At 47.8% G+C, this 27,773-nt stretch overlaps 4 protein-coding genes across 34 annotated transcripts; 2 read left to right on the top strand and 2 right to left on the bottom strand.

Annotated features, from left to right (window-relative positions):
- The first annotated feature begins 214 nt into the window (after positions 1–214).
- LOC120827910 (chymotrypsin-like protease CTRL-1) lies at positions 215–3,467 on the top strand. Of its 2 annotated transcripts, none has more exons than XM_078084248.1 (6): positions 215–319; positions 997–1,017; positions 1,236–1,398; positions 1,501–1,769; positions 2,382–2,521; positions 2,750–3,467. In XM_078084248.1, exons 1-6 carry the CDS (start codon positions 271–273, stop codon positions 3,032–3,034), a joined length of 927 nt encoding a protein of 308 aa, XP_077940374.1. In that variant the 5' UTR covers positions 215–270; the 3' UTR covers positions 3,035–3,467. The 2 variants fall into 2 exon arrangements, with proteins under 2 accessions (XP_077940374.1, XP_077940373.1); XM_078084247.1 differs by having other exon boundaries at positions 221–319; positions 994–1,017.
- Positions 3,468–4,306: 839 nt separating this feature from the next.
- On the top strand, positions 4,307–8,423 carry jmjd8 (jumonji domain containing 8). The gene is made up of 9 exons (XM_040191093.2): positions 4,307–4,502; positions 4,991–5,086; positions 5,207–5,255; positions 5,897–5,993; positions 6,089–6,157; positions 6,580–6,699; positions 7,032–7,099; positions 7,172–7,306; positions 7,950–8,423. Exons 1-9 carry the CDS (start codon positions 4,402–4,404, stop codon positions 8,028–8,030), a joined length of 816 nt encoding a protein of 271 aa, XP_040047027.2. The 5' UTR covers positions 4,307–4,401; the 3' UTR covers positions 8,031–8,423.
- A 106-nt stretch (positions 8,424–8,529) lies between these two features.
- amdhd2 (amidohydrolase domain containing 2) lies at positions 8,530–12,628 on the bottom strand. Of its 29 annotated transcripts, none has more exons than XM_078084237.1 (15): positions 12,268–12,596; positions 12,042–12,172; positions 11,752–11,906; positions 11,611–11,668; positions 11,339–11,499; positions 11,126–11,262; positions 10,910–11,049; positions 10,726–10,780; positions 10,442–10,654; positions 10,253–10,341; positions 10,024–10,168; positions 9,846–9,953; positions 9,664–9,732; positions 9,408–9,506; positions 8,530–9,083 (listed from the first exon to the last, which is right to left on the bottom strand). In XM_078084237.1, the coding sequence occupies exons 5-15, from the start codon at positions 11,419–11,421 to the stop codon at positions 9,004–9,006; spliced, it is 1,218 nt and encodes a 405-aa protein (XP_077940363.1). In that variant the 5' UTR covers positions 11,422–11,499; positions 11,611–11,668; positions 11,752–11,906; positions 12,042–12,172; positions 12,268–12,596; the 3' UTR covers positions 8,530–9,003. The 29 variants fall into 29 exon arrangements, with proteins under 29 accessions (XP_077940363.1, XP_077940365.1, XP_077940367.1 ...); XM_078084239.1 differs by having other exon boundaries at positions 12,352–12,508; XM_078084241.1 differs by having other exon boundaries at positions 11,339–11,511; positions 12,268–12,500.
- Positions 12,629–21,380: 8,752 nt separating this feature from the next.
- On the bottom strand, positions 21,381–26,188 carry foxj1a (forkhead box J1a). Of its 2 annotated transcripts, none has more exons than XM_078084214.1 (3): positions 25,615–26,188; positions 24,683–25,227; positions 21,381–23,843 (listed from the first exon to the last, which is right to left on the bottom strand). In XM_078084214.1, the coding sequence occupies exons 2-3, from the start codon at positions 25,145–25,147 to the stop codon at positions 22,998–23,000; spliced, it is 1,311 nt and encodes a 436-aa protein (XP_077940340.1). In that variant the 5' UTR covers positions 25,148–25,227; positions 25,615–26,188; the 3' UTR covers positions 21,381–22,997. The 2 variants fall into 2 exon arrangements, with proteins under 2 accessions (XP_077940340.1, XP_040048016.1); XM_040192082.2 differs by having other exon boundaries at positions 24,683–25,187; positions 25,615–25,830.
- Positions 26,189–27,773: the final 1,585 nt, after the last annotated feature.

Here is a 27,773-nt window from a genome sequence, read left to right as displayed (position 1 = left end):
GTGGTGATGTGTGTGTGTGTGCGTGGTGATGTGTGTGTGTGTGCGTGGTGATGTGTGTGTGTGTGTGTGTGTGGTGATGTGTGTGTGTGTGCGTGGTGATGTGTGTGTGTGTGTGTGTGTGTGTGGTGATGTGTGTGTGTGTGCGTGGTGATGTGTGTGTGTGTGTGTGGGCAGAAGGGCGTGTTTGGTATTCGAGGCATCGCCTCACAAGCCACACACCCCTGGTCTCCCGTGGAGCTCCTCACACACACACACAGACACACACACACGATGGAGAAGGAGCTGCTGGTTTTTGGAGCGTTGCTGCTGCTTCTCACAGGTGAGTCCATCAGGCAGGTGTGTGATGAGGCCTCCTGTGTACGGCGCTTTGTACTTTTGTGTTTTATTCTTCTAGAAAGGACGGTTTACTAAACCGATGTAAACACATAGAAACACATCATTCTGAGTTCAGCGTTCGTACCCATGAATATGGGTTAAGGGTTAAGGTTAGGGTAACCTTAACCCTAACCTTAACCCTGAACGCAGAATGATGTGTCTACATCGGTTTAGTAAACCGTCCTTTCTAGAAGAATAAAACACAAAAGTACAAAGAATCTTAAAGAAAAGGTCACCTGATGAAAATGTTTCTCTCAACATGAAGATCCAGTAGAGCCAGTTTGACTGAGAGTCGCGTGCCGCCGGGTAACCAGTCAAACCTGTTCTCCATGACTTATATGAGTGAATGTACAAACCAGAAGGGAAGTTATTACAATTAAATAACAGTAAAACCGTCTCTGTAATTAGCTGAACACGGAGGGAAGTAAACACGTTCATGTACTGTATGAATATTTAGAGGTACAGTACTTCACGTGAGTATTTCTATTTCACTTACTTTACAAAGTGAGTTGACAGAAAATAATCAGACATTTGGTGGAACAAGTTTTGTATGAATGAACATTCTGAGAAATGAATCCAGATGAGTTGATGATGATCACATATTACGTTTGTCTTCAGCAGGAAGCGACGCACAGCCGGATGGTGAGTAGAGTCCTCGTACCTGCGACCCCCTTTAGTCAATATGACATTATTCATTTAAAACATAAGTGACAATGTGATCTAATGATCCATAAAAGCAGCTTTCTGCATTTCTGTCTGTGTTAAAACCGAACAAGAAACACTTTAAATTGCCACGCTAGCTGTTTGCAACCGCTTCCAGTCGTTACGCTAAGCTACGCTACTCTCGTTTGAAACGTCAGTCTGTGGCTTGGCACCGCGCAACAACCGCATCGTGGGCGGGGAGAACGCGCCCGCCGGCTCCTGGCCGTGGCAGGTCAGCCTGCACCGGTCCTTCGGACACTTCTGTGGCGGCTCGCTGATCAACAGCCAATGGGTGCTGAGCGCCGCCCACTGCTTCTCCAGGTGAGCTGCGCTAGCCGCCTCCCCTCCCCAAAATGTATCCAGTGTGATGACAGTGTGCACCTTTACTAAACACCTTCGCGCGGCCTCCGCTCCGTCCTGCAGCACCAGTCCTTCCGGTCTCATCGTGTACCTCGGCCGGGACAGCCAGCAGCTGTTCAACCTCAACGAGGTGTCCCGCGCCGTCTCTCAGGTCATCAGACATCCGGGCTACAGCTCGCAGACCAACGACAACGACATCGCGCTCTTGCGCCTGTCCTCGCCTGTGACCTTCACCAACTACATCCAGCCGGTGTGCCTCGCGGCAGAGGGGAGCGAGTTCTCGGCCGGGACGTCCTGCTGGGTCACCGGGTGGGGAACCATCGGGTCAGACGGTGAGAGTACTGCCAATAGTACTTCAGTTTGTGTTCTTAGCGTTTAAAGACAGAGCAGGTAAAGAGGGGCTGTTTTAAATGAAAAATGTTTGGACATGATTCGTCTTTGTCTCATCCAGTAGGTCCAGGATCCGTTGACTGCGTTTACATATGTTGTACTGTGTGTATCGATGTACTTTTCTAGAGGACCAACCAGGGTAAATGATGCCGATATCACGACTACACTAAACAGCATAAGCGTGACTGAGTCCCCGTCTCTGTATGAATATATCATCGACATGGAGTCAGTTGGTGTTTCGTGTCCTGGTGACTCACCGGTGATGGAACAGAAATACTCAGAATAGCTCCTTTGAAACCTGTTGAGTCAGAGTGGAGCCGTCGGGCCTCCAAACAGCTGCTTTCTTTTCGTCCTCGTTCACAGCAACAGGAGGATTCACTGAGGTCAATGGGGACTATTTTGGGCAGCGTAGTGCAGTGGTTCTCAACCTTTGTTTAGCCATGTACCCCTTAAAAATACTTCTTTCATCTGGGAAATATTTTTTAAGTTGTGAATGGTGAGTGTTTGTAGTCGGATACAACACGAACCTCTGATGATGATGTTTGTGCCTCCAGTTCCTCTCCCGTTCCCTCAGCGTCTTCAGGAGGTTCAAGTCCCCGTTGTGTCCAACAGTCGCTGCAACGCCGCCTACGGATCCATAACCAGCAACATGGTCTGTGCCGGAGCCGACGCCGGGGGGCGGGACTCCTGTCAGGTGAGTCTCCTCCGTCACGCCATGACACCTGTAGATCATCGGTTAGTCACGACGACGCCTTCTGTCAATATTTTACTAATCTTAACAGAGCAAATGATCGTGTCTTAATCGCTTTAGGTCTCAGTAACCCATTTTATTTGTTATATTGTTGTGAAATGATGACAAACAAACGTCCGTCATTAGACGTACTTGTGTGCTGGTGGTGTTCTGACCTCTGCCCCCCCTCAGGGAGACTCGGGCGGCCCGCTGGTGAGTAAAAACGGATCCAGGTGGGTCCAGGCCGGCGTGGTGAGCTTCGGGAATCAGTGCGCGCTGGCAGGGTTCCCCGGGGTCTACGCGCGCGTGTCCCGGTACCAGACCTGGATCAACAGCCAGACCGGAACCAACCAGACGGGCTTCGTGGTCTTCATGGGGAACGGGACCACATCCGGGACCCCCGCCGCCGCCTCCCTGTCGGTGGCGCTGCTGCTGTCGCTGCTGCCGGTCCTGTTCTCGCTGGTGGTGCTGGACTAGTGACGGCCCAGACTGACATGACTAGAAATCTGATCAATGGGATTATTGGATTCTTTTCTATTTAAAACTACTTTTAAAAAATGATTTATCTCAATAAACAGCAATCGTATGTATATATAATATCCTTCATTGTGATTTTATAAAGGACGTATTAGCAGAAGCAAATTGATAAGCACTAACCTAATTGTAGAAGTCATGAACCTGTGATGAAGAGTAACGGTAACGATTTATGTTTTTAATGACATTATTACCTCTTTATTCATTATTGATTATCGTGTATCTCTTTTTAATCATGAACACATGAAGTACAAATGATGTTTACAAGTATTAACAGTAAGGATTTGTTTGTCTTGAATGTAACGCTACACATTCCAACTTAAATGTACATTCAATATTTGAAATACATTAAAAAACATCTTCTGAACCAGCAGAATTCTTTGTGAAGGTGTAATGAGAGTAGAAAGTAAAGGAGGTGTTCAGATACGCGTGTGGGGACCCCTGCTGTGCCGGCAGCAGCCCCCCAGTGGGATTTAGGTTGGTGGGCTGCGTTTGGTGGTTGGAGGCTCCCTGAGATGAGAAAACCCAGCGTTGGTTCATTCTCTCTCTTCTCCATCCAGCAGACGGCGCGTTGACTCCTGTTTCCTTTTAGTTAGACGTCCATGACAGCACTCGCCTCTCACCCTCTTCCCTCATGCACCTCCAACGGATAATACTGACCTTCACGTCCCATCTGGAATGTTTGTGCGTTTTTCATTGTCTTATGTTTAATAAAGAACATCTTGAAGCTCTTTAAACAGTGCAACTCCAATCCTGTCACGGCCCAAAGAGCCAGGACGTGACAACGGGTAAAAGTATTAACACAACTCTATGAAAGTACTGCATTGAGAAGATCACATTATTAAACATGTTTACCCACAATTAAACACAACATATTGTACTGAGGTACAATTTTGAGATACTTGCATTGTCACCTTCCCCGGCATTTCAGAGAGAAGTATTGTACTTCTATATATATATTGTGCATTCATCTGACAGCTGTTACTAATATAAACGTGTTTAAACAGCTCTTATAATAACATAAACATAATCATTGAACATATTTTAATGATATGTAACTATGGTAACTTTCATTTTCACTTCTACGTAGCATATATACAATACTTCGCTCTGACATGTGAGGTACAAGCAGCTGCACGTTGTGATAACACAGTTATACGGTGTGTCTCATAATTCCGACGTGGCCTGAACGCAGCATGCAGCCAGTAGAATGTGGTGGTCTCTGATTGGCTCTCCGACCGGAAGTGGACTCTCAGTTCGTTTTCGATTCTCAGAGACGTGAATCCACGTTTTGGGCTCCACAGTTCTGAATGGACCGCAAGGCGTCTCTTCTAACCACTTGTACTCAGCTGGTTCTGTTATGGTTCGTCGGCCTGAAGGCAGCGGAACCGCCTCGTGACGGAGGCGGCTGGTGAGTGCCGAACCCCGGGCTCACACCGCCCGGACACCCCGGGGGAGTTATCTCACACATGCCGTCTGTCTGTCTGCAGGATTGTTTTAACGCGGATATTCAACTTGCATAACGCGGCTCAGCTTCAGAGGCTCAACCGGAGGTTAAAACGGGCTCCATTTAACGTTTGTCCGTGAATGGGAATGAACTTCAAATGTGTATGACAACTGCTCAATTATTAAACAAAACGTTAAGTAAAGTTTCTATGAATACACTCTAATTTGACCCAAAGCTAAAATTAGGAAAACGGTAAATGATGTTTTGTACAGAACTCATTAGCAGTTTTCCTCTGCACAGTGTTTGGTGCATGCATGCATACATGTATCCCTACATGCATCCCTACATGCATACATGTATCCCTACATGCATCCCTACATGCATACATGCATGTGGCATGCATGCAGGTACATTTATGCATAGACGTTGACGCTGAAATCTCCTGTGTTCAGGTCACTGAACTCAGAGTTCAGGCTGCAGGATGAAGGTCTCTGTAACATCGACGTGTTGGACGGCTCGTCTGTCTCTCATCAACACTTCATTGAGAGGTTCAGCGGTGTCAAATCTTTGGACACTTACTTCATCTGTCAAAACTTTGACTGTATATTAATATTTTAATATTATTCAGAAACCAGAATCCTAAAGTTTCCTTTATGTCGTTCCTTCAGATACGCGTTCAGAAGGCCGGTGATCCTCAGACATGTGACTGACAATACGGTACCTTCACCACTTCATCTCATCACCACTTCATCTCTTCACCACTTCACCACTTCATCTCTTCACCACTTCATCTCATCACCACTTCATCTCTTCACCACTTCATCTCTTCACCACTTCACCACTTCATCTCTTCACCACTTCATTTCTTCACCACTTCATCTCTTCACCACTTCATTTCTTCACCACTTCATCTCATCACCACTTCATCTCTTCACCACTTCATCTCTTCACCACTTCACCACTTCATCTCTTCACCACTTCATTTCTTCACCACTTCACCCCTTCATCTCTTCACCTCTTCATCGCTTCACCACTTCATCTCTTCACACCTTCATCTCTTCACCACTTCACCACTCCACCCCTTCATCTCATCACCTCTTCATCTCACCACTTCATCTCATCATCACTTCACCACTTCATCTCTTCACCACTTCATCTCTTCACACCTTCATCTCTTCACACCTTCATCTCATCATCACTTAATTTCTTCACCCCTTCATCTCATCACCACTTCATCTCTTCACCACGTCATCTCATCATCTCTTCACCCCTTCATCTCATCATCTCTTCACCACATCACCACTTCACCCCTTCATCTCTTCACCATGATGTACAAGTACACTGATGTGCGTTTGCAGCGATTCAGGTCGCTGTGCTCCAGGTCCAGTTTACTGGAAGAATACGGCGAGCGGCGAGTTCGTCTCAGCACGGCCAACACGCACTCCTACCGGAAAGGTGAACGGGTGCTGGGACTGGTGTTCAGTACTGGTATTTGTTATTGGGATCCTGGTTTAATGGTCTTATGGTTTGAACCGTCTCTCGTCTTCCAGTGGACGTCCCTCTGCGGGAGTACCTGGACGCGTGGCTGAGGCCGCAGGCGGCGGACGCCCTCGGCAGCGGTGAGTTCGAACACGCTTTGAAGGTCCAATCTGCTTCAATTTGTTTTTATTTATTATATTATATATATGTATATAACATGTACTATAACTACATGTTATATATATATAACATGTACTATAACTACATGTTATATATATATATATATATATAACATGTACTATAACTACATGTTATATATATATATGTATATAACATGTACTATAACTACATGTTATATATATATATGTATATAACATGTACTATAACTACATGTTATATATATATGTATATAACATGTACTATAACTACATGTTATATACATATATATATATATAACATGTACTATAACTACATGTTATATATATATATGTATATAACATGTACTATAAATACATACCTACTATAACTACATGTTCTTTTCTCTGTATATAAACCCCCACAGAGACTCTGTACTTCTTCGGGGACAACAACGTGACGGAGTGGCAGCGTCTCTTCGACCAGTACGAGTTTCCGCCGTACGTTCTGCCAAACACCAGCCGGGCGTACAGCTTCGGCATCGCAGGTTCGATTCCCAGTTTAACCACTAATATTAATAAACACTTCTACCTCTTTTTAAGTTGTAACTTCCAACCCGCTGTGTTCAGGTTTATAACGGACATCTTGAGGTTGAACCTCAGCTCCTAAAAACGTCTTCCTCAAACTCTATAGTTACATTGTTAAATAAACAAAAACATTACATAATCATTAAGATATTTCCGATATTAATACAGAATCTTTTTCTGGCAGTTTTGTCTTTTCTAGAGATCATTTAAATCGAGTGTAGTCGTCTTTGTAAGTTTCAAACTGGTGGTTTGTTTTCAAAAGCTTGTTGGTTCTGAACGTGACGGTCTGCAGGTCCTGGATCCGGCGTTCCCTTCCACTGGCACGGCCCCGGGTTCTCTGAGGTGGTCTACGGGCGGAAGGTGAGGACCCCCCTTGGGTGTTCGGTCTCTGGGTCTCAGTGAGTGACCCGCTTCTGGTTGTGGTTCTCACAGCGCTGGTTCCTCTACCCGCCGGACCAGGAGCCGCACTTCCACCCAAACCGCACCACCCTGTCCTGGGTGACGGAGACCTACCCCCACCTGCCGGAGGGCGAGGCGCCGCTGGAGTGCACCATCTCACCTGGAGAGGTAAACTGAGAGCAAAACACTCGACTAGATCTCCACTCTTTGCTGTCCTGCTCCTAAATGGTGGAAGGAGGTCTGAAGACATCAGGACCACAGAGAGCCTTCACATCTTCAGACTAAAGACACACCTCTTCAGACTCTACCTCCACTAACACACTAACTAACTGCAGCACTTACATTGGACTTATAATGGTTCTTATCTACAGCAAGTTGTACATCGGCTTATTTGAGGAAATCACAGCTTGTTTCTTGTTCTTCTGAGTTTGTGTCCTTATGGTTGAAATGTTCTTATTGTAAGTCGCTTTGGATAAAAGCGTCAGATAGATGACATGTGATGTGATGTAATATGTTACTGGGATGTTTTTACGGCGATATTCTGTGTTTTTGTACACAGAGAGGGGAGAAATGAGTACACGTGGATGTAAACACGGCGGCGTGTTTAGATTCTTAAGAAGCTAAAGACCAAGTTTAGAAGATGTTTCTATTGGGAAATAACCACCCTCAACAAGGCTAGACGATGACGTATGGTCCTTATAGGACCTGTAAGGACCATGAAGGACCTTATAGAAAAGCAGTCCATGGGAGCGATGGGACTGTGGGGACGGAATGAAGACACAGGTCCTAACAAGCTGGTGTCCTCCATCAGGTGCTGTACTTCCCTGACCGCTGGTGGCACGCGACCCTCAACCTGGACACCAGCGTCTTCATCTCCACCTTCCTCGGCTGAGCCTCCTCCTCCTCATCACTGTTGTATGATGTCACATTCTACCTGTAACGTATTTAAGGAGACACAAGATGAAATGTCTTCATATTTTAAACAGAATGAGACAAACTACAAAGACAGAATCAATAATATTCCAGATTCATAAATGAGCTCCAAGCTGTTCAACATCAGCATAACACGTGTTTTACACGTCTTTAACAGCGTGAAGGTTCAGACGTCCCACTGCCACCGGAAACACAAATCATGACTAAACCGGCTCCTGAATGATCCTCCAATCACGTATGTGGAGTAGAGGGGGAAATATATATAAATATATATATTATATTATGTTCAAAAAATGCAATAGTTCCAAAGCAGTGGCCCCTCGTTTCAAGTTAATAAAGTCTTTCAGAGATCTTTGAACTGAGTGATTATTAACCACTATAAAAAAAAACACTAAATCAATCAAAAACTACAGATAACAAATCCCACAAACATCATACAATAAAACAAGTTCAGCCAGTGAAAGTTGATGTTGTTTAATACCAAAAGGTTTCTCTGTATAAAATGCAATTAATTACACTTAATCAGTCAGAAAGTCGTCTCACATAAAGATAAGATAAAAGATCGTGAAGCGAAAGTGAGTCAAACGAATCGTCAGCGGTCCGCGAGGTTAAAACCATCATGGATGAAACAGAACTTTCAGACGTTTGTTTCCCAGATGTGGAATCCGCCCACATGTTCTGAATATGATACAGACCGAACATCTGCATACATCTGTCGTTATGCATCAGGTGTCCTTCCCGTAAAAGCAGCATAATCATGAAGAACAACTGAAACGCTGAAGAAGGAAGGAAGGTGGATTCATTCGTCATCGACTACCAAACAAAAATCAGATCGCAAACAATCAATACATCGGTGGTTGAGTGTTTTACAGCGTCCCCTGAAGGCACCGCGGCTCCCAGCTGTTTCCATCTGCAGGCCTCTTCCTCTTCTTCTATGGTGCTTTCTTCCACACCTCTTCTCCAGAAATGAAGGTGGCTTTGAGGTTGAGGTCGTCGTCGAGCAGGACGAGGTCTGAGAAACACAACGAGTGAGTCTCTCTCTGCCTCCCCCGTCCTCACCGTCCCCCCCGTCCCCCCATCCTCCCCACCTCACCGTCCCCCCCACCTCACCATCCCCTCCACCTCACCGTCCCCCTGTCCCCCCCACCTCACCATCCTCACCGTCCTCCCCACCTCACCGTCCCCCTGTCCCCCCCACCTCACAGTCCCCCCACCTCATCGTCATCCCTGCCTCACCCCCCCGTCCTCCCCACCTCACCGCCCTCCCCCACGCCTCACAGTCCCGTCCTCCCACGCCTCACTCACCCCCCCGTCCCCCCCGTCCCCCCCACCTCACCTGCATCCGAGCCGTAGTCCAGGTTTCCCTTGTGGTGGAGCCTCAGAAGCTGAGCCGGATGCAGCGAAGCTGCTTCCAGAGCTTCTTCTACGCTGCAGCCTGAAGAAATAAATACAGTGGAAACGTACTTGAAGGACAAATGACATTATTTAAATATTTAGCACAGTAAATTTCAGTATCAGGGCGGCTCGTTGTGCAGCTCGCAGTGACGTTCTACTTTAGGACCATTGACGCGGTTTGACGTGTTGAAACTGACCCGTCGCGTGTTTGAAGTGTCGCACACACGTGTCCATCGTAGCGATGCTGCCGCTGAGCGTCTTCGTGCCTAAAAGACAGAAAACACTTCACAGATGAGACAATTACAACCAGCGACGTCCCCATGTGACATTAACAGCCAATCAGTGATCGGATCCACAGGAGGAGGAGGAGCTTAAACACCTGCCACATAGGCGTGCAGACCCTGGATCTCGATGACCTGCTGGCCCAGAGTGCGACGCCCGGGGGGGAGACCCATCGCCATGATGGCGTCCGTCACCAGCACCAGACCTGAAGACACAACGGGAGGCGACATCAGAGCTCGGTCGTCTGGGTGACGTGCACCACGGCGACCTCTGACCTGCGGGGTGCGCTCGGTGGGCGATGCGCAGCGCGGCCGGGTTGGTGTGGATCCCGTCCGCTATCATCCCGTAGAACACCGTCCTGCCCGAGGGCACGCGGTCACTGGTCAGGAGACCCACAATGCCCGGGTCACGGTGGTGGAACTGGGGCAAGAGGAGACGAGGAGTTGTAGTACTTGTACTAAGTATATAGAGTAGGAGTACTAGTACCAGGGTTTGAGTACTCACGGGCAGCATGGCGTTGAACAGGTGAGTGATGAAGGAGGCTCCCTGATCGACCGCCTCCTCGGCCTGAGACAGGTTGGCCACAGAGTGACCTGACGAGAAAACACGGAGATACTACAACGCGTACTCCCAAATGCCACAATGACAATAGTACTGTGATACTATGGAGTACTGTGGGGAAAGCAGCCTGACCCAGAGACACGGTGACGCCCCTCCGGCAGAGCTCCCTCACCACCGATTGGCTGCCGGCCAGCTCCGGAGCCAGCGTCACCATGGCAACGTTGTCCAGGCTGCCGTAGGCCGCCATCAGGTCGTCTATCCCTCCGGCCTGGAAGGTCCTCAAGAAGCGCTCGGGGTGGGCTCCTTTCTTCTCCGCGCTGATGAACGGGCCCTCCAGGTGGAGCCCTGGACGTTATATATATATAAATACACACACACACAAATCCCCTCCTGCTCCGTTAGAAATGACATCGTACCAAGAACTCCGGCTCCATGTGCTCCTCCATCATGAACTTTGACCTGTGGCAGAACCTGAAACACAGTTTCATTCTGATTGTTATAAACAGGAGGACAGATTTTGGTCCATAAGTTATAGAAACACATCTTACGGTTTGTAAGACATCGATTCCAGGTTGCGTTCGAGGACTTAAAAGGACTCGCCTTGTGATAGACGGCAGCAGGAGACGTGACCAGCGTGGGACAGAAGGACGTCACGCCGTGCTGGAGGATCTTCTTGGACACCAAGGACACTCCTGCGCTGACGTCCTCTGAGGCCTCGGAGAAGTCCACTCCGTAGCCTCCTAAGGACAGAGGACGGGCTGGTGAGGACATGTGTGACTATTAACGCGGGTGTGTGTCTGTGCGTCTGTGCGTCACCGTTGATCTGCACGTCAATGAACCCGGGCGCCATGATGCTGCCTTCACAGTCCACTCGGTCGTCAGCGTATCCTTGTTCATCGAAGAAAAGCTTCTCTGGGTCCAAGATGCTCCCAGAACGCACCCACAGGTCCTCCCTACACACAGGTGGTGTCCTGCCAGTCAGCGTGTACTCTCAGCGTGTACTCTCAGCGCGTACCGTGTGTACTTTACCTCTGCAGCCGGCTCCCTCTCAGTATCCTGCAGTTGACGAACTGAGTGATCGGAGCATCGGACACCGACTTGTTGGACGGCATGTTTGTCTCTCAGCAGACGGAACGGGACAAACGCCGGCCACCCGGCTTCAGAGGTCCGGCAGAACGAATCAAGCGCTCCTGTTAGACATGCTGAATTATGATGTGACAACAAAACTGAACGTGTGTAACATATGTGTGTACACACACACACACACACACACACACACACACACACACACGATGACCCACCGGGACCAGGACCGCTGAGTCTGCAGACCCCCTGGACGTGTTTACAGGTGTGAATATCCTTTAACAGAGGAACCGGTCTTATCTTATGGAGGTGCAGCAGCTGACTTTGACCCCTGGTCCAGCAGGACGAGCTTTACTCACCTGTGTGTCTAAGCGACGCGCGCACAGAAACAAGCTCTCCAGGTGTCAGCGGCTGTGACGTAATGTGACGTGCCGCGAGGGGGGGTCCAGGTGTCCCTCCGGCGGGCACTAAACGCTCTCAGGCGGGTTGTGTCGTCGCCACGTCGCTGTTCTTCCTGAAAACACACCAGCGAGTCGCTTTATTCCGACGTTTTCTGTCCGTGTTTCCATCCGGCTGCTGGAGGCACCGAACCGACCACAGTACTACTACGTGTACCGCTCAGTAGTACTGCAGTACTCGCCCGGTGTACCTGCTATAGAGGGTCACGTTACTTCAGCTGAGTCCGTGGACCACGGGGGGTGGGAACGGATGTCACGTGACACGGCGGAGCTGCAGGTCAGCTGATCGAAACACGTGCAGACTGAAGTCTGATCTCTTTTACTGAGGAAACACCGTAATATTACGGTACAAAATAGTCAACGAAACACTTCAAGTCCTGCTTAAGAAACACGCCAGTAAAAGAACGAAGTACTTACAGCTGCTTGTGTTACAGCTCTAAAGGTCCGGGTCAAATCTCGCTAAATGGGAAGGTTACGCCACCTGGCGTCGTAAACGCGTACCTGTACTGGAGCGTAGACGCAAGGCACTATGGGTAATCCTTAACGCAACGGAGGACTCGCCACTGGGCGGCGCATGCGCAGTGTCCGCGAGATGACCATTCCACGCGCTCCTCTTGTCACGATGAAACTCAGACACGCACAAGTACCGTGTTCTGCTAACGCCAGTAGAGGGAGCTAAAGTACAACATGTACACACAAACCTCACTGCTGCACACATCGTGTACTATTGAGCAGTACTGATGAACACACGTTTTACGGTGTTACTTTGTTTTTTTACGTCCAGCCCCCCGTTAAGAGCTCCTCCCACAGCTACACACACAGCTACACACACACACACACACACACACACTCTCACACACACACACACACACACACACACACACTCACATGCACGCACACTCACGTGCTCACACACACACTCTCACGTGCACACACACACTCACGTGCACACACACACACACTCTCACGTGCACACACACACACACTCTCACGTGCTCACACACACACTCTCACGTGCACACACACACTCACATGCACACACATACACACTCTCACGTGCACACACACCCTTCCTGAAAGTCCACAATAAAGCAGGTTTCCAGTAAGCCGGATGCCTCCCCAGGTCTTGCTCATCACCATGGACACTACGAGGGCCCAGCCGGGCCACCCATGGGGAGACCAGCCTGCCCCCCCCCCCCCCCCTCAATATGGATCAGAGAGTCCATCTCCACAGAGACACTGTGTGTCTCCAAACAGAAGACCTATTTGAGATTCCAGAGAACCCCCCGGCCCCCCTCGGGAGAGTCAATGTCTCACTTAACTTTGTCTAATTCATCTCACGTCATCTTAGATTAACACTTAATTTATTGAATTTCATCTTCTTCTTCAACTAACTCATCACATCTCGTGTCAATTTTACTGATCTCATTTGGTCTTAATTGATCTTAATTGAATCTTAACTCATCTTCAGTTACTTTAAATCTCTTGATGCATCTTCAGCCATCTTGTTTTTAACTATTTACACATTAAATGTCCATCAAACAGCAGTTACATGTTCTGTCTTCATGGAGGAGGAAGTCCCCCCTCTGATGTGATGTGAGGGGTTTGGGTCGTTTGCAAACAGGGGGGACGGGTGGTCCGGGGGGGGGGGGGGGGGTCCTATCCATTAGCAAACAAAGCCTCACTACACAGCGACACGTCGTCTGATTCCTGCTCTCACTGATCTGCTAAATCTGTTGTTACTGATTGTTCCTGATGGACAACCTCCCCCCCCTGAACCGACCCCCCCTCCACTAGTTTGTGACGCGGACAGGAAGCTCCATCACAACACAGAGAAGCCTCCATCACCCTTCTAACCATTATTCAGGTCCCAGTTAGACAGGACATCGTGTACGTATTCATGCCTGTGCTCCTCCTGGGGGGGTTTGCCAGCAGTAAGGGGGGAGAAAGATGGGGGTGTTCTCGTCTTCCTACTTTCTCTCTCTCCACCCGACATCCACCCTCGGGCCTGTTTGCATTCCTCTCAGTTAATAAGTGTTTGTCTGATCCCTGGTGGAGGAGGGGGTGTGAAGATCACCTCCCCCTCGACTCACCCAGCTGTGAAGAGGACAGCACTGATGCTGAGAAGGTGGATGAAGAGGAGGAAGAGGAGAACTTCCCAGACACACTCCTCAGCCGTTGACTTATTGAATTAACTTCATGTAAGAACACACACACACACACACACACACACACACACACACACGGTGTGAAGTGAAGAAGTCTGCACAGTTTAAATGTTGGTGAGCTGATCAAACCGGAGGAGGGCGTCAATCATTCAGGTTATTAGATGACATATTAAGCTGAGAGCTGCAGCGCGCTTTCTATCTTCAGCCGGAGGGGGATACAGTCTGTGAGCTAAATGCTAAGCATGCTAATCATCAGTAATCGGTCTGTTTGGCTCCACATGGACCATCAATAACTGAATGAACATCATGCTGTGCTGAAGACGTCCACTCGGCCGTCAGACTGAGACATAAACTCATGTTTACATGTTTACTGAGGGAATAAATCAAGAGAGAGTCATTTTCTCATAGATCAGGGGTCTTTAACGTTTTTCAGGCCGAGGTCGAGATGGAGCAGGGACCCTCTATTCTACGCAGTTTGGTTGGTTTGGCAAGTCGGATTCTGAAAAAAAAAAAAGCTGGTTGAATAAAAAAAAAAATGAAAAACCCAAAACCTTGCGACCCTCCTGCAGTACCTCCTATTGAAGACCTCCGTCATAGACGTCTATGGGAGCAGAGGAGTCGCCCCCTGCTGGTCACTACAGAGAAGTAGAGTCATTTCCTCATAGACGTCTATGGGAGCAGAGGAGTCGCCCCCTGCTGGTCACTACAGAGAAGTAGAGTCATTTCCTCATAGACGTCTATGGGAGCAGAGGAGTCGCCCCCTGCTGGTCACTACAGAGAAGTAGAGTCATTTCCTCATAGACGTCTATGGGAGCAGAGGAGTCGCCCCCTGCTGGTCACTACAGAGAAGTAGAGTCATTTCCTCATAGACGTCTATGGGAGCAGAGGAGTCGCCCCCTGCTGGTCACTACAGAGAAGTAGAGTCATTTCCTCATAGACGTCTATGGGAGCAGAGGAGTCGCCCCCTGCTGGTCACTACAGAGAAGTAGAGTCATTTCCTCATAGACGTCTATGGGAGCAGAGGAGTCGCCCCCTGCTGGTCACTACAGAGAAGTAGAGTCATTTCCTCATAGACGTCTATGGGAGCAGAGGAGTCGCCCCCTGCTGGTCACTACACCCACTACAGAGGAGGCTTTGACTTCTCTTGAAGAACCTGAGGTTTTCACACAGCTGTGAGGAAGACCACGATGAAGCAGCAGGTGATACAACCTGCTGCCTTCAAATAAAAAGGTGGAGGCAGTTTGGTCACAGGATGGAGGGAGGAAGGTGGAGGAAGGTGGAGGCAGTTTGGTCACAGGATGGAGGGAGAAAGGTGGAGGAAGGTGGAGGCAGTTTGGTCACAGGATGGAGGGAGAAAGGTGGAGGAAGGTGGAGCAGGACTGGACAAGCGCGGGCCAAGGTCAACCTGTGGCCACAGAACGCATGCAGGACCCCCCAGGGGTCTGTAAGGAGGGCTGATGCCTCTCTGGCATCAGGTGACCCCCCCACCCCACCCGATACACCCCGTCACTACATGTAACAAGGAAACACACGTCTTTCTGAAGGGACATTTTCTGCCCCGTCATTGTGTGGGGGGGCAGCGACAGGCGCATTCGGACGGGACGACGCACGCAGCCAGCGTGTAAGATGAGAGTCTGTTTGGTAACTGACGCTGGTGTTTAGAGACCATTGTTCTGTGAGTCACTCACCTGTATGTTACCTGGGCAGCACAGCAATATATATATATAAATATATACTGTATATATATATATATATATAGATGTACAGTATATAGATATACAGGACTCATAAAGATACATAAATAACAGTGAAGATTATTCTATCAACACAATAGAGGATACATCATCAGAACGTATTTATATTTATTACAACATATTTATTATTTATCGAGAGTCAAAAGCTTCTGTCAGGGGAAGATGGACTGAATATTAGATTGAACACGCGTGATCTCTGGGCAATAAACACACATCTGGATAACCTGCTCTAACATGTTTTTACACCACCAGTCCGTTCATGCTAATCCGCGGCGCTAACGCTAATCTCCGTCTCCTACTCAGACCATTCTTATGGTCTTTTTACGACGGCGTTGGGCTGGTCCGCAAGCCGTCAGCACCAAAACATGAATCCTTTAAAGAAAAGGAGAAAAATAATCCTCTGCTGCCGTTCCTATATGTGTATCACATGTCTATCACATGTCTATCATATGTCTATCATATGTCTATCATATGTCTATCACATGTCTATCATATGTCTATCGTATGTCTATCGTATGTCTATCACATGTCTATCATATGTCTATCATATGTCTATCACATGTCTATCACATGTCTATCACATGTCTATCATATGTCTATCATATGTCTATCGTATGTCTATCGTATGTCTATCACATGTCTATCACATGTCTATCACATGTCTATCATATGTCTATCATATGTCTATCACATGTCTATCATATGTCTATCATATGTCTATCATATGTCTATCATATGTCTATCACATGTCTATCATATGTCTATCATATGTCTATCATATGTCTATCATATCTCTATCACATGTCTATCATATGTCTATCACATGTCTATCATATGTCTATCATATGTCTATCATATGTCTATCACATGTCTATCATATGTCTGTCACATGTCTATCATATGTCTATCATATGTCTATCATATGTCTATCATATGTCTATCATATGTCTATCACATGTCTATCACATGTCTATCACATGTCTATCATATGTCTATCATATGTCTATCACATGTCTATCACATGTCTATCATATGTCTATCATATGTCTATCATATGTCTATCATATGTCTATCACATGTCTATCATATGTCTATCGTATGTCTATCGTATGTCTATCACATGTCTATCATATGTCTATCATATGTCTATCACATGTCTATCACATGTCTATCACATGTCTATCATATGTCTATCATATGTCTATCGTATGTCTATCGTATGTCTATCACATGTCTATCACATGTCTATCACATGTCTATCATATGTCTATCGTATGTCTATCATATGTCTATCATATGTCTATCGTATGTCTATCTTATGTCTATCACATGTCTATCACATGTCTATCACATGTCTATCATATGTCTATCATATGTCTATCATATGTCTATCACATGTCTATCACATGTCTATCATATGTCTATCACATGTCTATCATATGTCTATCATATGTCTATCATATGTCTATCACATGTCTATCATATGTCTATCACATGTCTATCATATGTCTATCATATGTCTATCATATGTCTATCACATGTCTATCACATGTCTATCATATGTCTATCATATGTCTATCATATGTCTATCACATGTCTATCATATGTCTATCATATGTCTATCACATGTCTATCATATGTCTATCATATGTCTATCACATGTCTATCATATGTCTATCATATGTCTATCACATGTCTATCATATGTCTATCATATGTCTATCATATGTCTATCACATGTCTATCACATGTCTATCATATGTCTATCATATGTCTATCATATGTCTATCACATGTCTATCACATGTCTATCATATGTCTATCATATGTCTATCACATGTCTATCATATGTCTATCATATGTCTATCATATGTCTATCACATGTCTATCATATGTCTATCATATGTCTATCACATGTCTATCACATGTCTATCATATGTCTATCATATGTCTATCACATGTCTATCACATGTCTATCATATGTCTATCATATGTCTATCATATGTCTATCATATGTCTATCACATGTCTATCATATGTCTATCATATGTCTATCACATGTCTATCATATGTCTATCATATGTCTATCACATGTCTATCATATGTCTATCATATGTCTATCACATGTCTATCACATGTCTATCATATGTCTATCATATGTCTATCACATGTCTATCACATGTCTATCATATGTCTATCATATGTCTATCATATGTCTATCATATGTCTATCACATGTCTATCATATGTCTATCACATGTCTATCATATGTCTATCATATGTCTATCATATGTCTATCACATGTCTATCATATGTCTATCATATGTCTATCACATGTCTATCACATGTCTATCATATGTCTATCTGCTACTAGCGCAGTGAAGCATGCTCATCCAACTGGAGCGCCACCGCAGCCGGTATCATTTCATTCCATCTGCCCATCCAGGCACACTGGTGGATCCAAACGTTCTAAAAACAACATAAATGGTGTTATTTCCCCACTGACTGGTGAGCGGGCCGGTCTGACGTATTAAAGGGAACCTTGTAAAGTCGAAACCTTTCACAAAGTTTTATGATGCGTCACTTTGCAGATTGTCCCACTGCATTTGAACATGTGACGAAGCTTCGTCGTATTTTAATGCTTTAATTTAGTTTCATGTGTTCATGCTGGTTCTCGCTGTCCGGCGGTATCCATGGTGACCGCGGTGAATCCAGAGCCGCCGTCCTCTCTAGCAACACAAACATGTGGGCCGGAGGCCGGGAAGCTTCTCCGCTGAACTCGAGACGTTTCCCAGGTTTACTAGTCGCTCCAGAAGCGGCTTTGTCACGCCGGTCTTCTGCCACCTCATTCGCCCCCACCCCGTGAAACGCCTACAAAAGACTCCCCCCGACCTTGTCTAATGAATAAAGAGGCCCTCCCCCCGTCTCCCCGGGCATTGTCTCCGTGTTGTTACACCGAGTGTGTGTTGCTCACTAAGCCTGTGATGGATGTCGGATTACCCCCTGGGGGGGGGCTCCTCCTCACAAAGAGGCAATGGCCTTCATCGCGACGGAGGCAAACACACACACTCCCCAAACAGACACAGAGATCTACAAACCCTCACCCCGACCCCCCCGACGTCTTCCTCCTCTCTGGTAGATATTAATACAAAGATACAGGAATGCGGTCAACGGAACAGCAGTTCCCATGATGCAGCAGCGGGTCTGCGTGTGCAGGGGGGGCGGACTGACGTTCGCATCCACCAGTCGAGATGATCTGAAGCGTTTTACAAAGCGTATCTTTGCGTCAGAGGTCGTTTCAGAGCAAACGGCTGTGAAACCTCTCTTTTAAGTTCGGCTTTTGATTCACTTCCTGAAACAATAACGTTCATTTTCTCCATTTTTATACAACCAGCAGCACGAGCACATGACCTCCTACTACCAGATGAACTACATGTACCTTCCGCCGACCTTCTGCTCGCCAGCGGCACGCAGATGGAACAGTGTCCCCGACCTCCTGAGCACACGCCGCGTCCTTTTCTGGACGATCCTGTTGATGAAGAAGCGCTTTTACTTTGTTAAACACGTCGGGGGAGAATATTGAGGCCCGATTAGATGTATTGTCGTTTCCAGATGACTACTTGTTTCAACGCTATCGTTTTTCTTCACAGTCCATCAAACATGTCCATGACCTCAGCCGTCCTCATAGAAGTAACGTCCCCCATCGTGGACGTGCTCTCACATACGAGCACATTCTTTGAGTAGTATTACGTCTTTTCCTTTACAACATGAGAATATTAGTAAAGCTGCTGCACGAAACTATTGATTAGTGTGAATTGTCCATGCAAAATAAATGAATAAATAAACATGTTTTATTTTGATGTTTCTCTTCTTCTTTGGTTGTGCAGTGCTGCAGATCCCGCGTGGAGGTAAAGTGAAGAAGAAATAAAGAGAAAAGAGGCCGTTTTTAAAGTGAAAAAAGTGTCAGAAAGACCTTCACATTAAGGCTAAAGGACTTCTGTGATAAATCTGGGCCTCCACCATCAACAAGACGAGAGGGAGACCAGTAAGAGACCCCCACCCCCACTCCCACATGACAATGGTACCAGTAGTTACCCCGGAAACAGGCTTTTCATTAGCTGTGTGATAAAAAAGACGTATTCCCTGTCTCTTCTTCGCCTACTGTCTCACGTCTTGTTTTTGTTTTTGTTTTTTTGCGGGGAGGGGCGGGGGGGGGTCTGTGGAAGAGCTGGAGGGCTCCCACAGATACCAGTGCCTCCCAGCAGATCCTTCACCAACCGTTGGTTCTTCTGACACTTCCTCCGGAGCAGTCCTCTGCAGAAGATGATCATGAGATGATTAGAGAGCTTCTGGAATCAGAGGATCAATGACAGCTGTCACATGATGCGGTGCTTGACCGGAGGAGGTCCCTCTATCCTCCGTCACGTTGACTCCTCCGTCCTCGCTATCGCCCCCCCCCCCTGCCTTGCCCAGGGGCCACAGCGCTGGTTGCTTTCGGTGTGCTGCGTCTCTGGGTTGGAAGCAGCAGGGTTATCGTTTCACGCGGAGGCTCCTCTTACCTGCGTCGGGTTACCAGGGGCCTCATCGCTGTCACGAGCCCTGCGATGCAGCTGGAGGGCGACGGCGATGGCCGCCCAGGGGGGGCCGCAGGGAGCTCGGTGGGAGGTGTGTGCGTGTGGTGGGAGGGGGGGGGGGAGGGGTACCATGGGGGGCAAATGTCAGCTCTTCTTTCCAGGAAAAGAGCTCTGGGATGAAGATGCGGCGTCCCGCTCCTCCAGCAGGGTGTTGGGTGTCCTCCACACGGAGGTGTAGCGTTACAGCCGCCATTACCTCATCAGTGACCACAGACGCACACGATGACAGGGTCTGTTCTCCGTCCCTGGGGGGTTGGGGGCGGGGGTGGGTGGTCTGGGGGGGAATGAGGCTTCTTTAATTTGCATTTGATTGCTGCGACTATGTGAACACACGAGCCACGTAGCGAGTCCAAGACGGGTCAGAGAGGCGCTGTGGGGGGGGGGGGCGTGAGACACTTGTCCCCATCAGACCCCACACGGACCCCCTCCAAGGACCACGGTTCCAAGAGCCGTGGGGAACAAGAGTCTGACTGAGTGCAGACAAAGACCTGAAAGAGAACCCCCCCCATTACCCCCCATTACCCCCATTGCCCCCCATTACCCCCATTGCCCCCCCTGCCTTATCACAGCAAGAGTCAAAGACACGAGGACAAGAGCAACGTACAAGGACGCTAACGGAGGGGGCGGTTGGGGGGGCAGAAGAGAACAAGTCTGTAGCCACGCTAGCAGCTGTGTGATGCATCAATAAGGAAGGTCTCAACCCGCAGTAGAACATGTAAGATGTTCACTTGGAAGCGTTCATCCTCTGGGGACCACGACGTTCTCTGTGGATGAAGAGATGCCTCGTCGACTACGCTAAAAGGTTGACGTTGAGTCAGAGGGTCACAATAGTCACGGCAGTGTTTCCTCTGGGGAACAGTGTCTGTAAACGTAATCATTTAATAAAAGATCTAGAATGTCCGGCTCCTGAGAGGACGGCTCGTCGCTAAAGCTTCAGCCTGAAAGTAAGTAGAACATAAATCATCGAGACAAGCGAGATGCAGTAAAACTTTATTTTTTATTGACAACGAAAAGTGTAAAACAAACCCAAAACAAAGCGTGCGGGCGACATCGTGTCCGTGACTTCACAGGGAAGACGCACAAACACAAACCCAGCTGGTTCATGTGAAACGAGACCAGCTGCACATCGATTGCACTGCCACACATTTTAGAGGAGAACCGTTCAAGTTAAGGCTCTGGTTTAGTTAATCGAAAGAATTCAGATCTTTTGTTTGGGAGAGAAAATAAAGGCAGAAAAAGGACATTTTGTCTTTGAGGTAAAAAGGGAATGTTGTTCTTGGCACGCAGAAGGTCGGCTGCTCATTTACGAGGCTCTTAAACGAGACCTTTCAAAGGTCTCCGCAGCTCCTCGATGGATAAGTTAGCCTGGAGTTGACTGCTACTTAACTAACTGGAGAATAACTTCTCTCTGCTGAAATCAACCAGCTCTGTTCCATCTCCTCTGATGGTGATGATCAGCATTTATTGATCTTCTGAGTTTGTGTCCTTATGGGTGAAATGCACTCATTGTAAGTCGCTTTGGATAAAAGCTAAATGTGATGTGATCATTAATGATGTAGTTCAACTGGTCCTAATTATGTTTGGATGCAAACAGGAACAAATACTGGACGTCACTTCTAAACCAAACATTTGGCAAATGTGTTGCTGGTGATTGTGGCGTACACATGAATCACCAGCAGACACGCACGGCCGGGACGCGTCCTCGTTAAACATCGAACGCTTCATTTATGTTTGATGAAGCAACAAGAAGCTGTCCAACTGAAAAAGCTCATTTGAAACCTCAATGAATTCATGTTTCATGTTGGTTTGTTGTGGCATCACATTTGACCACTGGGACCAACTGACATCAACGTCTTATTTCAGCTCCGTGTAGCAGATCATTAGAATTAATATTGAACATTTCATTTCCGCTTCCTGAACACGAGCTGAAGATACGGTAACGTTTAGTTCTGCGCTGTAAACCCGGTCAGTGAACGCCCCTCTGGTGGTCTACGTGACCTTGGTGGACTGTTCATAAGAAGCCGTCGTCATCTCGTAGCTTTGTGGATGACTTAAGGAATCGGGGTAGCCATCTTTTCAGGAACAGGAAGTGACCTCATATGGACTGAGGAGGATGCATAGACGCCTCTGCTAGGGACCTGTCAATCAGCTTGTAGCCCCGCCCTAAAGCGCCCCCTGCTCCCCTCCTTTTCTCATAGACTTCTCTGGGACACGCTAATGCCACAGGGATTATTAACTAACAACAGCCGAGTCTGTGGGGGGACGCTAACTTCCTGTTAGCAACAGAATGACGTCATCACTGCAGCGGGGGGACGCTAACTTCCTGTTAGCAACAGAATGACGTCATCACTGCAGCGCTCACGACCCGCTGAGCTCCTACCAACAAAACCAGATTCTGAAAAAGACTTTAGTCTCCAGTTCTTTTCCCCGGTTCCATGATTATTCGGACTGCATCTTTGTTCATTTCCTCCATGAATCTACATCCAAAAGTAACTCAATATTTTACACATTTTGAAAAAGTCAATCGGGGTTTTTTGAGAGTTAAAAAAAGAGAGTCTGTTATTCCTTGTTTTCAGAAAGAGGACCAGCTCCTCCTCAGAGGAGGGTGTCGATCCGGGTGCTCGGGTCTCCACCCAACGGGTCTCCGAGGTCAAACAGCTGGTCCAAGCCCACGGAGGAGCTGCAGAGGAAGTCGCTGCGGCCCTGCTCCTCCTCCTCCCCGGGCCAGGGGGTCTCCAGGAAGGCGGTGGCGAGGAAGGTCTCCTCGTCAAAGTCCGACCCGTCGGTGTTCCTCTGGGTCTCCACCAGCACGTGGACCTCCGATGTACCCGCGGAAGATATGTGGGTCCCCCGCACTGTCAGGTCCTCCTCCTTCAGGATGGGGCTCAGAGGTTCTCCTCCGTCCAGACTGAGCTCCCCGTTGAGGGCCGAGTCCAGCAGGGCGTCCCAGTCAAAGTCACCCTTGAGGGGCCCGATGTCCTTCTGCTCGTCCGGGGGGAGCAGCGGCGAGCTGGAGAGCCGGGGGTTCTTGGCACCGGCGGCCCTGGAGCCTGGTTTCCTCCTGGGGCCTCCTCTCCCTCGCACCACGGGCCAGGACCCCAGCATGGTGCCGTCGGCGAGGTGGGGGTCCCAGTTCTGGTCTGCGCCGGTCGTCTCCTCAAACTGGCGGAGGAGCCTCTGGGCCTCAGGGTCGACGCTCAGGCCGCCGGGACCTCCTGCGGAACCCCAGGGGCCTCTAGACTGGGGGTCGACCCGGAGCCGGCTCTGCAGTGCCGGGTTGATCTGGACCGGCGGCATCCGCTTCTTCTTGTAGGCGCCGCTCAGCAGGCGCTCGGCGTACTGCGGGTCGATCTTCCAGAAGCCGCCCTTCCCCGGCTCGTCCTTCTGCCGCGGCACCTTGATGAAGCACTTGTTGAGTGACAGGTTGTGTCGGATGGAGTTCTGCAAAGAGAGTTTGAACGATAGCTTAGCATAACGACCGGAAACAGCTAGCCTGGTAGTCTGTAGCTAACAGCATCCACCTACCAGCTGATCGTCATGTGATCTCTCAGTTTACCTACAACAACAGCAACTAGGTAAGTATGTTCCAAATAAACATCTGTACTTACTGGAAAGTACTTAGCGAGTTTTAATGAAATATGAAATGCTTCGTTAGGTTTAGGAAAACAGCGTAATCGCCTGTGACGTCTCAGAATTACAGCACACATCCTGGTTACGAATGCTGAATAAGAACTTATAAGACGAATGAGCTTGAGAGGAGTTGGGAGGTATATTTTGTCTTTATGCTAAGCTAGGCTAACCAACGCCTTCTCATTGAAGTCTGCAACAAAGTAAATTGGCCCCAAAAGGACGATTCAAGAGAATTCGAGCAGGAAGTCCAGAATTCACAGCTCCACATTAACCCCCCCCCCCCTCGGAGCAGTCACCCGACGACCTTTGTTAAATATTATCTGCCCCATGCGCTGCTCTACAATAACAGAATGCTCTGAAACAGGGAGTACAGCTAACCAGCCATCAATCATTGATCCGCTAAATTAAACCTCTTCATTCAAATTCCTGAATCTGCTGCTGCACTTTTTCCTCCTTCATCGCGTGTCTAAATATACAAATACATTATTTATATTCATACAGCAGCTTTACGTCTCTAATTCTCAGCATTTTACAGCTCTTTAAATAAGAAAGAAAAGATGGATCCAGTTGTGATTTGACCTGACACTCAAAGGATGGAAAGTGTGTGTGTGTGTGTGTGTGTGCGCGCGCGCGTGCGTGCGGCCCTCTACCTGCCAGGTGGGGTCGGCATGCCGGTAGTAGCAGAAGTTCTCGGTGATCCACTTGTAGATGCAGGCCAGGGTGATCTTGGTCTTCTTGCTGGCCTGCATCGCCATGCAGATCAGCGTCGCGTACGAGTACGGCGGCTTGATGCGCGCGTTCGTTTTGTAGTCCACGTCGTCGGGGCAGTGCCCGTGCGCCACGATGCCCGGGAGGACCTGCATCCGGCTGTAGGCCGCCGCCGTGGGCTTCCCGGGAGTCAGCGGCGTGCCGAAGGAGGCGGGGTCCGCGGCCAGGGGGGAGCCCGGCGGCGCGTGCCGGCCATGAAGGTGCGCGCCCGGGGGCGCGCGCGGGGGCTCGCTGGCACCGAGGATGGAGAACTCCTGCAGCCACTGCAGGCTCGTGAGGCTGTCGTCCAGGTTGGCCTCCACCACCTCCACCTGCCCCGGACCCACAGCGCAGCTCAGGGACAGCATGGCTCTCCGTCAGCCCGCTCCTCCTCCACCCTGCCACCGCCTGTCAGCACCGGGGAGACACGGTGTGAACAACGAGGGGCCTCGAGGGGGGGGGTCAAATCCACAGGTGAGTCTGTCACCTGGAGCTCTGCCCGGGACAGACGTTACTCATGCAAATGAGCTGCGCACTTTACGCACGAGGAGAGCGGAGCTCGTTACGGCTTTAGATCCAAATACATTATTATAAAATGATCTTATTAAAAAGCTCGAGTAAGCCGTAGAAATACGACTGTGGGATTGTGTAGTTGTAACTTAGATGTGCGGCACTTTTTAGGTGAAATCCGCACCTTTAGGGAATGATTTTCAATTAAAACCGATTAAAATGCTGATTGATTATTTATGCTGATGAAAAATAATCTGCTTGCAGGTGCAGATCAATATATTTTTATGATTATTTAAAAATTAAACAGCGTAAAGTGTAAACTCACCCCTCTGTCCGCTGTGACGTATAAGAGACGTTGATAAAGTTCCAATCGCAGCGTATCGATCGATCGATCGATCGATCCGCGTGAGAAGCACCTGTTGATGAGCTCGTGAGGAGGGTGGATTCCTGCGCGCGGGGGTTCGATTCTCTGCAGCGGGACTCTGAGAAGTCACTTTAATACCTGGAGCAGGACGTTTGTCCGGTTACCATAGAAACCGCCCCCCCCCCCCCCCTCCTGCTGTAAACAGGGTCCCATGGCTCCATTGGCCCGCTGGTTACTATGGTACCTCACTTTAACTCAAGTCAACTGAGGCTGCATATATATATATATATATATATATATATATATATATATATATATATATATATATATATATATACACACACACACATATTTATTTATTTAGTGTGGGAATGTGCTTTTATTCGTATAAAGGGTCAAACAATCCGCTGTGGCCCCTGATTGTTGTGTTAGTGTGTGTGTTTATTAGAATGAGTGTGTTAGTGTGTGTTTGTTCGTGTCTTAGAGTATCTGTTAGTGTGTGTGTGCGTGTGAGTGTGTGTGTGTGTGTGTGTGTGTGTGTGCGTGTGAGTGTGTGTGTGAGTGGTTCTCTCAAAGACAACGGTAAAGCAATAAAAAAGACTTCCTTGTCTCTTCAAAGTAAGACGTGAAGCGTTGAATCCAACACGTGCTCTTTCTCTCTCTCACACACACACACAGAGACACGCACACACACACACACACACAGAGACACGCACACACACACACACACAGAGACACGCACACACACACACACACACAGAGACACGCACACACACACACACACAGACACACAGACACGCACACACACACACACACACACACACAGACACACACCGTGTGAGAGAAGGAAACGGGTTTCACTTCAGTGATCTTTCAGCTAAACTCAATAAAAGGTGAGTTTCATCCAAAGAACGTTCTGGATGTCTCCTTCAAAATAAAAGGTGAGCAGATATGAAGTACAGATAATAACGAAGAAGAAGGACGATACTGCAGCACTTTTACTGCATGGAGCGGAGAGATAATACTCAAGTAAAGTGCAATACTTTAAAGGGTACTTATTTAGCTTTGGACTTTTTGACACACCGAAACAAACAATCCACCAAAAGATGTTCTTGTCCTCCATGTCTGTTTCAAATATATCCTCCAGTTTAATGCAATGAGATAGCAGAACCGCTGGACCCAGTAGAACCATGAGAACCATTGGAACCCGTAGACCTGGTGGGTTCAGCAGAACCAGTACAACCACTAACCCATAGAACCAGCAGAACCCCTGGAACCCATCCAGCAGAACCAGCGGAATCAGTAAAACCATTAGAACATTAACCAGTCCGCTGGAGGAAACATTCACGTCTTGTCACGTCTCATTGGTCAAACTCTGTGTCCCCTCATCACATCACATGACCACAGAGACAAGAGGACGGGCCTGTTTTATTTATTTGGTTCTAATTCTCTGTGGGACACAAGGGGGCGACACATCTCTTTAAATGAACCTCACTCTCTCAGATTCCTGTAGTTCATTAATTCATTGACGTCTATAAACTAAATGTTGACGTCATTCTGTTAGTGATGATAAAGATGCTATTTGGTGTCATACTTAAAACAAGAGCACATTGTATACCGGATGTTTACAAACGTTCATAAAAACATTTACAATAACTAATACAAGACCATGAACAGGTACTAATACCACACTAGTAATATCCTCTGCTTCAGTAAAAGTACCAACGCCACATAGTATAAATACTTTTACTTGGCTAAAGGATCTGAATACTTTGTGTGAACACAAATCATTTAGACGCTTGAAGGCATTGACTCTTTCAATTCAATCCAATTAATTTCATTTTGTAGAGCCCAAAATCGCAAACTACAAATTTGCCTCAGAGGGCTTTACAGTCTGTACACATGCGACGTCCTCTGTCCCCAAACACAACAATACATTCAATTGCTAAAACAGAAATGATTCAATTATTCAGAGTAGTACGACAAGACCACCATCACATAGAACCACCATCAGATAGAACCACCATCAGATAGAACCACCATCACATAGAACCACCATCCGATAGAACCACCATCAGATAGAACCACCATCAGACGGAACCACCATCACATAGAACCAC

The sequence above is a fragment of the Gasterosteus aculeatus genome, chromosome 11, assembly GCF_964276395.1.
Source record: "Gasterosteus aculeatus chromosome 11, fGasAcu3.hap1.1, whole genome shotgun sequence".
NCBI classification, from domain to species: Eukaryota; Metazoa; Chordata; class Actinopteri; order Perciformes; family Gasterosteidae; genus Gasterosteus; species Gasterosteus aculeatus.
Note: the sequence above shows the minus strand (reverse complement) of the source record. Positions and strands in the feature narration are given on the sequence as shown.